Source organism: Diceros bicornis, chromosome 22, assembly GCF_020826845.1.
Source record: "Diceros bicornis minor isolate mBicDic1 chromosome 22, mDicBic1.mat.cur, whole genome shotgun sequence".
NCBI classification, from domain to species: Eukaryota; Metazoa; Chordata; class Mammalia; order Perissodactyla; family Rhinocerotidae; genus Diceros; species Diceros bicornis.
In genome coordinates, this window is record NC_080761.1 from 59,293,233 (window position 1) to 59,306,310 (window position 13,078).

Consider the following 13,078-nt stretch of genomic DNA (forward strand, 5'->3'; position numbering starts at 1 on the left):
AGACTTCTATGACAAAAAAGTCAATTTTATTATATGTTAATTTAAATACATAAAAATTTAAAAAAAAAGAAAGAAAGAGAGGAAGAAAGAGAAGAAAGGTAAATTGCAAAAGAGGTCACACAGAGAACTTTGAAAAATGACGAGTCCTGACAGTAAGGTTGCAAGATCAATGGATGGGTTTAACAGCAGATTAGACACAATTTGAATAAGTAATTATCCTTTACTGGAATAAACTTCTAAGAAAATAATCTAGAATAATTACATGGAAAAGCAACCATTTAAAAAAAAAGATAACTTACTTAAAAAAGACAGGAAAATTCAAAAAAGAGCCACACAACTTTTACAAATGACAAGTACTGTCAGCGAAATTGAAAACTCAACGGATGGGGCCGGCCTCGTGGCTTAGCGGTTAAGCGCGCGCGCTCCGCTACCGGCAGCCCAGGTTCAGATCCCAGGCACGCACCAACGCACTGCTTCTCCAGCCATGCTGAGGTCATGTCCCACATACAGCAACTAGAAGGATGTGCAACTATGACATACAACCATCTACTGGGGCTTTGGGGAAAAAAAGGAGGAGGATTGGCAATAGATGTTAGCTCAGAGCCAGTCTTCCTCAGCAAAAAGAGGAGGATTAGCATGGACGTTAGCTCAGGGCTGATCTTCCTCACACACACACACAAAAAACTCAATGGATGGGAGTTTAAGAGCAGATTAGTCACAAAATGAAGAAATAATTACTGAACTCGAATATAGATCTGAGGAATAATCAGGAATAGGCACAAATATATGAAGAGAGAGAAAATATCAGGAAAGAGTTCTGCTTCTACTCAGGATGTAAACAGGGCCACTCTCAACCTAAAATCAAGGAAAATCTGAATAATCTATAAAATCATAACCTTAAGAGCCCAAAGACCTGAGTCACAAGGGAACCAAGTAAATTAAAATTTTTCTCCCTCAAAGGAGAGACAGGACACATAAACTGTTCACCCTTGGTTAAACACAGGGGAGGGAAATAGCTACCACACAAGTGGGTAATAAGAAATCAGCTAAAATTTTGACAAATTCCTAAAGGACAAATGTGGGGTAGAGTGTCATTTTGGAACTGATGGGAACCCAGACACAAAGGGACTCCACTGGAAAGACTGGGGTCATGGCAGGAGCCCAGAGGGAGCACCTCTCAGTGGCACAGGCATGAAGAGGTGATCAGCTGCTGCTGGGTACAAAATGAAGCCAGAACTCTTCTCTGGTGGGAAGCAAAAACCCTAAGCCACTAAAAAGGAGGCAGCAAAGCAATGGAAGAAAAAATCCCTTGCTTCCAAGGGAGGAGTAGAAGTCAAACCTATCTGACTCTGGGAGAGGGGCAGAAAACACTCCTGCTACCACGACAGAGATCCACTGCTTGGGGAAGAGGGGCAGAGGCAAAAACCCTCTGTCCCATGGGAGAGGCAGGAAACCCACTGGGCCCAGGATCCTACACTAATACCAAGCCTATGTCTACTACCACTAGGGGAGGGACATGGAACTCCATCCCAGCCAAGAGCAACCCCAGACCCATGCTGAGCCTGGCTGCACTGGGGTAGAGGAGCAGGAACACTGGGGAACTCCACCCCTGAGGCGCAGGTCCAGAGGACGAGCCCTGAAAACACAGAACTCTCTTTGTTCCCACCATGAGCCCCACACCCAGCAACAAGCATCAACATCCGCTGCTGGGGGGGTGGAAAGGCTCCCCTCAGAGGTGCAGACACGGAGGGATGGCTGAGAGCTGAAAGTGGAGCTGAACACTGAGGAAAACGCCCAGCTCCCAAAACTCTATCTAAGCATGAGAAAGACTGAATTTGGATTTGAATTCACTGCTAGAAGAATGTGAAGCCCAGGGTGCCTGAAGGTAATGAAAGCAACGAAAATCCCAAACCCAGCTCAAATGCGGAGTACCTTGAATTAACCCTCATGCTAACACCCTGATAAAAGAAATGTGCTCATTTCTGGGAATAAATACTATCTGCTTTAGCTTCTAGTGTTTTTCCACAGACAATGTCCACCATTCAATAAAAAGTTATGAGACAAAGATTCAAGAAAAAAACAACCCACTGTAAACTAATCAGCAGAACAGACTCAAAGATGATTCAGACATTGGTATTACTGGGCAGGGACTTTAAAATAACTATGATTAAAAGTCACAGATACAGAAGTAAGTGGTGGTTGCTAGGGACTGGAACCAGGGAGAAATGGGGAGTTACTGTTTAATAGGTAGAGTTTCAGTTTTACAAGATGAAAAGAGTTATGAAGATGGGTGGTGGTGATGGTAGTACAACAATATGAACGTATTTAATACCACTAAACTGCACACTTAAAAATGGTTAAGAAGGTAAATTTTATGTTATATGTAGTTTACCACAACAAAAAAAAATTGGGAAAAAAAAGGAGCTAGTACAAAGGAGTATGAAATAGTCTTGTATCTTGAATATGGTGGTGGTTTCATGAAGCTACATAGGTGATAAAATTGCAGAGAACACACACACACACACGTGCTTGTAAAAAAACTAGTAAAATCTGAAAAAGCCCTGTGGATTTTACTAATGCCAATTTTCTAGTTTTGATAGTATACTATAATTATGCAATATTTTACCACTGTCAGAGGCTGGATGAAGGGTGTATGGAATCTCCTCGTATGCTAGTTTTTTTCCGGCTTCCTGTAAATCTATAAATATCTCCAAGTTAAAAGTTTAAAAATGTGTGTGTGTGTAGGAATTGATGAAATAAGATTGGCAAAATATTGACAATTGTTGAAGGTGCCTTATGAGTAGGTGCAGGTTAATTACACTATTATTTTTATATGTATTTGAAATTTTCCATAATAAAACATTAAAGAAAAAAATATGATTAATATGTTAAAAGATCTAGTGGAAAAGTTAGACAACATGCATGAGCAAATGGCGAATTTCAGCAGAAAGAGAAACTAAGAATCAAATGAAAATGCTAGAAATAAAAAACATATTAGAGATGAAGAATTCCTTCAGTGGGCTCATTGGCAAGGTGGACTTCAGCTGAGGAAAGAAGCTGTGACTTTAAGATAGGGTAACAGAAATTATCCAAACTGAAATGCAAAGAGGAAAAAAAAACAGTGAAAGAAATAGAACAGAGCATCCAAACCCGGAGGCAATATATCTGATGTTTCAACATACGTGTAATCAGAGCTGCAGAAGAACAGAGGACAGGGCCGGCCCCGTGACTTAGCGGTTAAGTGCACGCGCTCCGCTGCTGGCGGCCCGGGTTCGGATCCTGGGTGCGCACCGACGCACCGTTTCTCCGGCCATGCTGAGGCCGCGTGCCACATGTAGCAACTAGAAGGATGTGCAACTATGACATATAACTATCTACTGGGGCTTTGGGGGAAAAATAAATAAATAAAATTAAATTAAAAAAAAAGAAGAAGGACAGACAGGACAGAAGTATTTGACAAGATACAGTTGGGAATTTTCACACAGACGCCCTACAGATAGTACAGTCAAACTGAGGAAAACCAAAATTAAGCGAAAGGTTTGAAGGCAGCCCAAAACACACACACACACACAAAATAACAATGATAGAATACTTCTTGTCACAACCCATGCAATCCAGAAGACACTAGAAGGATATCTGTAGAGATGTGAAAGAAAAACTGTCAACCCAGTTGTTAATGGTCCACAAGACATTCCTAGTTTTCCTCCCATCTCTCAAATCATTCCTTTTCTAAACTCCTTTGCAGGATCCTTCTCTTCTATTCCGCCAGTAGATTTTAGAATTCCTCAATGTTCAGTTTCAGTCCCTTTCCTATTTTTACTCTATATTCCCTCCACAAACAATCTCATTCCTGATCAAGGCTCTAACTTTTACCCACTGGTAGATAACTCCAGTGTTGTGTCTCCTGCCTATACCTCTTCTGAGCTGTCTACTTCATATTTTCAGTTCAGTGTTTCAGTTGAATTCACTCGAATTCAACATGCCCAAACTGAACTCACAATCTCACCTGACATGGTCCTCTTCCAACTTTCCCTATTTCAACAAATGCCATCATTATCAAGGAGTCATCCCTGTCAATGACTCCTGACCCCTCTTATTCAACCAACAACAGGTCCATTCAATTGTGCTTCCTAAACATCCCCCAAATCTATCAGCTCTCTATCTCTACTACCATTATTCTAGTCCAAACTACAAACTTTTCTTGCTTGAACTATTTTAATAGGCTAGTCACTGACTCTCCTGCATCCACTGTTGCACCCCTTCAATCCCTTCACCCTGCAGCATCCAAAATAATTCTTTCTAGGATGTCACACTCTGCCTTCCTTAGGCTCTGCTTAAAACCTTTCAATAGCTTCACATTGTCTTCAGACTGTGATCAAAATCCTTATGCCAAACCCCACATATTGTGGCCCTTACGTACTTTGCTAGCCTCATCTTATACCACACTCTCCTGCTCTTGTCCTCCAGTCACTCTGGCCTCCTGTCAGTTGCTCACAGATGCCATGCTCACTCCTAGCATTGTGCCTCTGCACAAGCTATTAGTTTACGCCCACTTGTTTTTCTGATGGCAGTTCAAGTTTCAGGAAATCATTCCATGTTCCCCCGGAAAGTCAAATTCCTAATGTATGCTTCAACAGTATATGTAACTCTTCCCTACAGCATTTAACACAGACACAATTTTAAATTATTTCTATGACTATTTAATATCTGACTTCTCCACTAGGCTATAAATTGCATGAAGATCAAGGATTATATCTGTTTCTGCTCACACTTTCATTTTAATGCCTAGCACATAGTGAATGTATAATAAATATTTATTGAAGGAAAGAATAATAGATATGAAGAATATAGGCTTAAATATAAGCCATAATAATGGTGTTATGCTTTCAGAGATATTTTGATATTTACTTATAAAGAAAAAAGAAAAGGCAAACTTAAAAATGTCGAGTGAAAACAATCCCTAAAAAAATAAATTTTTAAAATATCTTACCTAGACACAAATTCACTTAATTCTGAATATTCGGTGGGCTCCATTATTATGTTGAGGTCAGTAATAACAGAAGATAAACTCTCCTTATTCTAAAATAAAGAAAACAAAGTTTATACATCAGAGCACAGTAAATTTTTAAATAAAAAGGCAAAAATACTTTAAAAATATACAGAATGAAATGCCAACAAGTAATAGGAAAAGATAATCAAGAAAAGGTACTGAAAATATTGGTTATTTGTTAAAAGAATACAATCAGACCCTTACTCCATACCAAAAACCTAAACGAACGCCAAATGAATAACTTACTTAAATGTAAACACTGAAACCATAAAATATTAGGAGGAGATATAAAAATTTAAATGATTACTGAGTGAGGAAGAACTTTCTACGCAAACACCAATAGGAAAAAAAAGCAAATACAATTACACAAAAAACTCAAAATATCTATATAAAAAAATAACTTTATAACTAAAAGAGAAACAATAAACTGAGGAAAATTTTTACCATAAACATGACAAGGAGATATGAAAACTCAAAAGAACAAGGCAAAAGACATGAACTAAAAACTCAGAGGTAAAGACAATTTATATGGAAAAAAATGTTCAATCTCACTAGTAATAAGATAAATGTAAATTAAAACAACGAGATGACATTTTTACCTATAAAACCATTCTGACAACACATAACTTAAAATATTCACATTCTCTGTCCCAGCAATTTGACTTCTAAGAAGCCATCCTAAAGCAATAAGAAACGAAGACAGAGACTTATGAATAAAGATATTCATTACAGTGCTACTTACTACAAAAAGCGAAAAACAGCTCTATGTTCAATAATCAGGATTGTTAAATAAACTGTTAAATATTTTGATCTGCAAATTCAGGTTCTCTCCTTTACTCTGTTGGAGAAGAGGTTGAATCCCCCTCTGCCCTTTCCCTTAGGTTCTTATGGCTGGCCAAATAATTAACAAGACAGGTTAGCAGGAGAAAATAATACCAAGTTTAATAACATGTATACATGGGAGAAACCAGGGACACTGCGGTTCTCAACACAATAGCAGAAATTCTCGTCTTAAATACCATCTTCAGCTAAAGACAAAGGAGGATGTTGCGGGTGGGGGGTGTCAGTTACAGGAGATTACCACTAAAGCACAGTAAACAAGAGTAAGGTTATTATGCAGATTTAAGGCCTCACCTTCCACATTGATAAGTTTCTAGAAATGAGGTCATCCCCCCTCTTCCCAATACAGAGAGGGAGACACCTTTACAAACAGAGATTTCCCTTATAAATGTAAATGTTTGTCTGGCAACTCCTTGCAGGGCCATCCAGAGAATGTGGCCAGAGAGACAGAACTTCTGATAAGATGGGCTTGTTGGTGCCTTTTCTATCGTAACATCTATTTTACATTATATTACAGCCATCAGATAGAAGATCTGTTTCAGGAAAGAGTTACTATGTCAAATTCTTTAGGCAGTTAGTGGGTGAGGTTCAATGTCCCTCAGAGAAAACAATCAAGGTAAAGAGATATATTTCAGGGTGGCCAAATCTTGATCTCCCATACCTCTAATAAATTTTCTTCTATTATATATCTGCCTATAATTTCTCTTTCACTTTTTTCCTATTCTTGCTTTTAGAAAAATCATGTATTGACTCTTCATTGTCTTCCACATCTCTTCCTTCAATTGCTCCTACAAGCAATTTCTCTCAAGCCTATCCTCCTAGTCTACTCTTGGCTGCTTTTTTTTTTTTTTTTGTGAGGAGATCAGCCCTGTGCTAACATCTGCCAATCCTCCTCTTTTCTTTGCTGAGGAAGACTGGCCCTGGGCTAACATCCATGCCCATCTTCCTCCACTTTATATGGGACGCCGCCACAGCATGGCTTGACAAGCAGCGTGTTAGTGCGCGCCCGGGATCCGAACTGGTGAATCCTGTGCCGCCACAGCAGAGCACGTGCACTTAACCGCTTGCGCCACCGGGCCAGCCCCTTGGCTGCTTCTAATGCAGTTTTCAGCATCATAATCATCTTATTCTTCCTTTATTCATTCTATTCTCTCAACTCGCTCTTTCTCTTATTCAGTTTTCTTTAAATGCTTCATTCGAGAGAGTAGTTTTTATATAGCATGTTCTTTTATTTCCTGGATTAATTCTTCCACGGTAAATTTATATCCATTTTCTTACTAATTCCTTTCACGGCAGTACTTCTGCATAGGTCCTTAATGATGATGAAAGAACTCTGCATTCTCCTTGTGCTCTGAACTCTAGGGGTCATATCTGTTAACAGGGAGATCTAGCAGTTTTTGCTATTTCCTAAGGACAGAGTGAGTGGATACTCTTTGACTCTTCCCCATTTTTCTGGGCACTATCTGACTTGTCTTTTTGTATCCTGAGCTGCTGGAGAAATGGATATTGATGGTTTATAAACTTTAGTTTTTCAGCTGCTCGAGGATATAGTGGGAATTGTTAGGAGCAGCTGCAGTTCAAGTAGGCTGTCTGTGAGCCTCTACCACCATATCTAATCAGAAATAGAAATTCCAGAAGCACTCTTACAACTCAATAATAAAAAGACAAATAACCAGGGGCCGGCCCGGTGGCGCAAGCGGTTAAGTGCGCGCGCTCCGCTGCGGCGGCCCGGGGTTCGCTGGTTCGGATCCCGGGCGCGCACCGACGCATTGCTTGGCAGGCCATGCTGTGGCGGCGTCCCATATAAAGTGGAGGAAGATGGGCACAGATGTTAGCCCAGGGCCGTCTTCCTCAGCAAAAAAAGAGGAGGATTGGCGGATGTTAGCACAGGGCTGATCCCCTCACAAAAAAAAAAAAAAAAAAAAGACAAATAACCAAATTAAAAACTGGGCAAAGGATCTCAACAGATATTTCTTTAGATGATACACAAATGGCCAATAAGTATATGAAAAGATGTTCAACATCATTAGTTATCACCTGGTAGTTCCATGTGACTCAGTAATTCTACTCCTAGACATAAACCCAAGAAAAAGGAAAACATACGTCCACTTAAAAACTTGTACATGGGGGCCGGTCCAGTGGCGCAAGCGGTTAAGTGCACGCGCTCTGCTGCGGCGGCCCGAGGGTTCGCCAGTTCGGATCCCGGGCGTGCACCGACGCACTGCTTGTTAAGCCATGCTGTGGCGGCATCCCACATAAAGTGCAGGAAGATGGGCACGGATGTTAGCCCAGGGCCAGTCTTCCTCAGCAAAAAAAGAGGAGGATTGGCATTGGATGTTAGCTCAGGGCTGGTCTTCCTAACACAAACACACACACACAAAAAAACTTGCACATGAATGTTTATAGCAACATTATTCATAAGAGTCAAAATGTGAAAAAAAACCCCAATGCCTCTCAACTGAAGAACGAATGAACAAAACATGATATATCCACACAATGGAATATTTTTCAGCCAAAAAAAGAAAAAAAATGAAGTAATGATACACACTTCAACATGAATGAACCTTGAAAACATTATGCTAAGTGAAAGAAGCCAGTCAAAAAGACCACATATGATATGATCCCATTTATATGAAATGTCCAGGACAGGCAAATCCACAGCAACAGAAGACAGATGACCATTGCTTAGGTCTGGGCAGAAGGAGGGGGACTGAGAGGTGATAAAGAAGATGGGGTTTCTTTTTGAGGTGATAAAAATGTCCTAAACTGATGTGGTAATGGTTGCACAACTCTGTGAATATACTAAAAACTAACGAATGTATACTTTAAATGTATGAATTATATGGTATGTGAGTTGTATCTCAACATAGCTGGCACTAAAAAAAGAAAAAACAACCTCAGAGGCACGTCGTGTCTTTTGTTTGAGTATGTGTGGGTGTGTTGGACTTTGGCCTTACAGGCATTAGGATAGGCAAATAATCCTGTCAACATAAAGCTTATGATTTACTGGCCCCTCTATTTTTTTTTCTTTTTGGTGGGTTGTGGATTCTGTTCTGCCACTGGAAAGTTGACTTCAAGACACTGTTTCCCCCTCTCTCTCCTGCCTGTCATACTGCTAACCAAGTCAGTCTTCTCCAGTTGGTAAATGAGGAGAGGACCTTATAAACAACCTGACCTCAAAGCTCCTGCCTGAGTCTCAGCAGCACATTCTTCTCTACCATGGTCCATTTAACTTAAGTTCGCAGTTCTCATTCTTCTCTACAACTTAAGGACTGTGGGTAAAGACATTCAGGAAAAGGGTCCTGTTAACTTTGCAGAATTTATATACTGCTCTTGAAGTACCCTGTATCCGATTTCAGTCTTTTCTTTCACTTAGGTTCAAACGTCATCATATCAGGTACACTTTCTTTGGAGTCTGTGTTATGGGATTATATTCTTTTTAATTAAAAAATTTTCCTCTTTTTGAATCATTTTTTCATTTCATTGGTTTCATGGAGAGAAGTTATGAAAACATACCTAATCTGCCCTTTCCCCACAAACTCCCACCCATCTGATGTATTATGCTGCATGGACTGTGAATGCCGACACATGTTAATTCTGAAGTCCTTGCAACTCCTCACAAATAGTCAGTGCTAACAACATCAGACAGTAAATCTGGGGAACAGAGTTGTATGTTCCAACCACCTCTGACAACAATAGCTATGCCAACATGGGTAATCATTCAAACTCTCTAGGTATGTTTCCCTATAAAATAAGGAGGCTGACCTAGATAATCTGTAAGGTCACTTTGGGTTCCAATACTCTAGTCATATGATTTTAGGGCAATTTTGGTTCTAACATTGTATTACTATGATTTTATTATAACAATATTCTATAAGTAAGATAGTTTATTATTTAGGTTACTTTTTAATTTTCTGATAACTAAACATCTCCCTCTAGCGGAAATTTTGTTTAAAAAAATGTTTTAGAACACATAAGGTTGCTATGTCTTCACTGCTGTTTTCTCAAATATAAAATTCTCACATATAAATATCTGCTCAATACGTGAAATAGTAAAACCATTTTAGAAGGCAATTTGGTATTGTCAATCAGAATTTACACGTACATCTCCTCAACCGAGCAATTTTACAAAGATATATTTCTAGAGGGGTACTTACACAAGCAGGCCTAGAATATGTGAGGATTTACCATTACATAATACAAATGTAAAAACAATTCTCATCACCCCATTGCATCAGAATTCTAAGCAACAACAAAAAAATAAGACAGTCCTTTCTTCTCCCAGAAAACTCTGAGTCCCACCTATGACTTATCCGTAAAATCTTTCTGATTTGAGAGTTTTTTGTGGTTGCTTCTAACATCTTGCTTACCAGTCTGGTCCTCAAAAAGAATCATAAAATTGGAAAGGTGCAGACAGAGTGAGCGTTCCTAACACAACCAGGGAGAGCATGCTCTTTCTGTAGCAAATTAAGTAAAATCAAGCAATTCAAAATCACCTACATACTTTGAAATGTGAACAACAACTTACATGTCTTTAGCGATTCATCAATTACTGTGTTCTATGTCTTTTAAAGAATATTAGCTGTTCCTCTCCTTAGATTTTTTTTCCTGCATCCCCTCAAGCATATGGGACAGAAACTCCCAGTATTTGTACTTCTCTCTTGCCCCAATTTTTCACTGGCCACATGCCCATACATAACGAAGACTACATTTCCAGTCTCCCTTGCACTAACTTACTGGCCAACAGAATGTAGGTGAAAATGATGGATGTTACAAGTTCTAGAAAGTGTCCTTGAACGGAAAAAGTGAGCCCTTGTTTCCCCACCCCTTCCCGATGCCTGAAATGCTAAAGTGATAATCAGACCATGATTTGGAATCCACGTGGGTGATGGCAGAGCCTGACAATCATGAAGCCACCCTACTAGCCCTTGACCACTTATCCCACAATTCACTTAAGCAATAGAGAAATTGCTAGTACTCTGAACTAGTAAACATCTAGTACTTTGAACTGCCTTTATTTTTTAAGTTGTCTGTCATGTGCAGCTCAACTAATTCTCATTCATTCAGCATGTGAGCTAACACTATAACTTTAGGCCATTACTAAACGGTCACAAAATTTTTGATCATGCTTTGGTTGTATGGGGATCAGAATAACAGCTTATAATACTGTTGATAGGGAGGTGAGGTCTGGGCTGGTGTCACCACTGCCCAGTAGGAGGCAGGGAGCATGGCCACCACAGCAGGGGTAGCAGGGCCTATGTGGCAGGGTCTGCGTGGCTCCGATCCTGCCTGTGCTGCCTCAGGGCGGCCACCGAAGATCAGTAAGCCAAGCCATTGCGGGGGTTACGGGGGCCCAGGGCCAGTTCATGCTAGGAATGCCTCTGGGAAGGCAGTAGCCATTCTTCAGAAGCACATCGTGTTAGGGCTGGCCTCGTGGCTTAGCAGTTAAGTGCGTGCGCTCTGCTGCTGGTGGCCTGGGTTTGGATCCTGGGCGCGCACCGACGCACCGCTACTCTGGCCATGTCGAGGCCGCGTCCCACATACACCAACTAGAAGGATGTGCAGCTATGACATACAGCTATCTACTGGGGTTTTGGGGGAAAAATAAATAAATAAAACTATAAAAAGAAGCAGATTGTGTTATAAAAAATGTCCCCAAACTGTGACCTCATCCTTGATCTGACTCATGATAGGATCAAACTACCGTTTGATGTTTTCCTTCAGAGGTTTAAGGTTACCACAGTATGCGACTTAAACAAAAACAAGTTAAAACATTGCAGTCTATTTTCTCTCTCAGGCCACAGCCCCACTAATGAGCACTCCGATCAATCTTTGGGCACAACCCATCCTGGGGTGTACAGCTCCACTGAGCAGCTCGCTCACCTCAACTTCAGAGGACAGTTTCTCTCTTTTCAGATGGACTTGTGGACAAGCCTCCCAAGAACAAGCCTAATTTTGCCGACAGTCTACCTTTTCGCCAGATAACCCATGAAGCAACTGTGAAAAAGAAGAATGCGTACAGCAGAAACAGCCTGCAAGACCCCAAGGCTACTGGGTTGCTTCTGAGAAGTTTTCTGCGCAATGTATACACTGACAGTGCAGATGCTCTCAGACATGGAACTGGACCTCAGGCCTATGACTCCACTAACCTGACATGGACTGTAGGCCTGACCCATTAATGGAGCTCAGGATACAGGCAAGTAACTGGTATATCACCTCTGAGTTTAGGATCACATTAGCCACAAAGAAAGAAAATACACTTGGTCCGATTATGCAACCTTCTGCAATGGGACAATATCCAGGAGCTCCTGGCCCGCACAAAACAGAAGTCTGGGATCTTGACATGGGCTGTTCATCCAAATGACACCAATCCATTTGGGCCCATGTTCTGTTTTAGTCTTCAGCAGATGATCTTTGAGGTCATGCAGGACAACGATATCGCCTTGGTGACTGTGCATGGCCCCAAGGCCTGGTGCCAACCTGGGCACAGTGTACCTCCCCTAGGGCCACTCATTCCCATCCCCCTGACTGTGTCATATCCTGCTCAATTAGCCTTGGCAATGCCACACTGTTGATGTTCTTGGTCATCGTGGCAGTACTGAAGGGGAATACTCTGAGGTAGGAGCAAGCTGGGAGCTCTGTCATCAGATGAGGGGCCTCGACATCCTCAGCCCATTCCCAGCCTAGCAGGGTCAGTGGTCAACCAGGGACATGGCCTGCAAAGAGGTCTCAAGAAGCAAATCCTCTAGGCCAGGTTATCTGGATCCAGGCACTCTTGACTAGTCAGGGTCGCTGTCTGATACCTAAGGAGGCAGGGTCCTGATTACCTGACATGAACTCTTGTCCCATGCAAAAGGGACAAGCTGGGGCTGTTTTGGTGGCTGAGGACAAGGATGAGGAATCCTGGCACATGACTGTGAACACAAGCAAGCAGCTTTTCCATAGGACTTAGCATTTTATCTGATGAGCTGAGGCTGAGGCAGCCTGCCTGCCCTTTCCTGTTCTCCTCTACACACGCTCCCTATAGGCCCAGCTCACAAAATCAACTGGTTGAAATTGCTTTCTGCTATCAAAGTATGTGCCCAGGGCCGGCCCCGTGGCTTAGTGGTTAAGTGAGCGCGCTCCACTGCTGGCGACCCGGGTTCGGAACCCCGGGCGCGCACCGACGCGCTGCTTCTCTGGCCATGC

At 41.4% G+C, this 13,078-nt stretch overlaps 1 protein-coding gene across 3 annotated transcripts in view; it reads right to left on the bottom strand.

The window, feature by feature from the left end:
• Nucleotides 1-13,078, bottom strand: part of CENPP (centromere protein P) — a 212,276-nt gene that overhangs the window by 185,988 nt on the left and 13,210 nt on the right. For all 3 annotated transcript variants that reach the window (XM_058566115.1, XM_058566118.1, XM_058566117.1), the window contains exon 4: nt 4,991-5,079. In XM_058566115.1, coding sequence (XP_058422098.1) covers nt 4,991-5,079 — 89 coding nt within the window. The remainder of the gene's footprint in view (nt 1-4,990; nt 5,080-13,078) is intronic.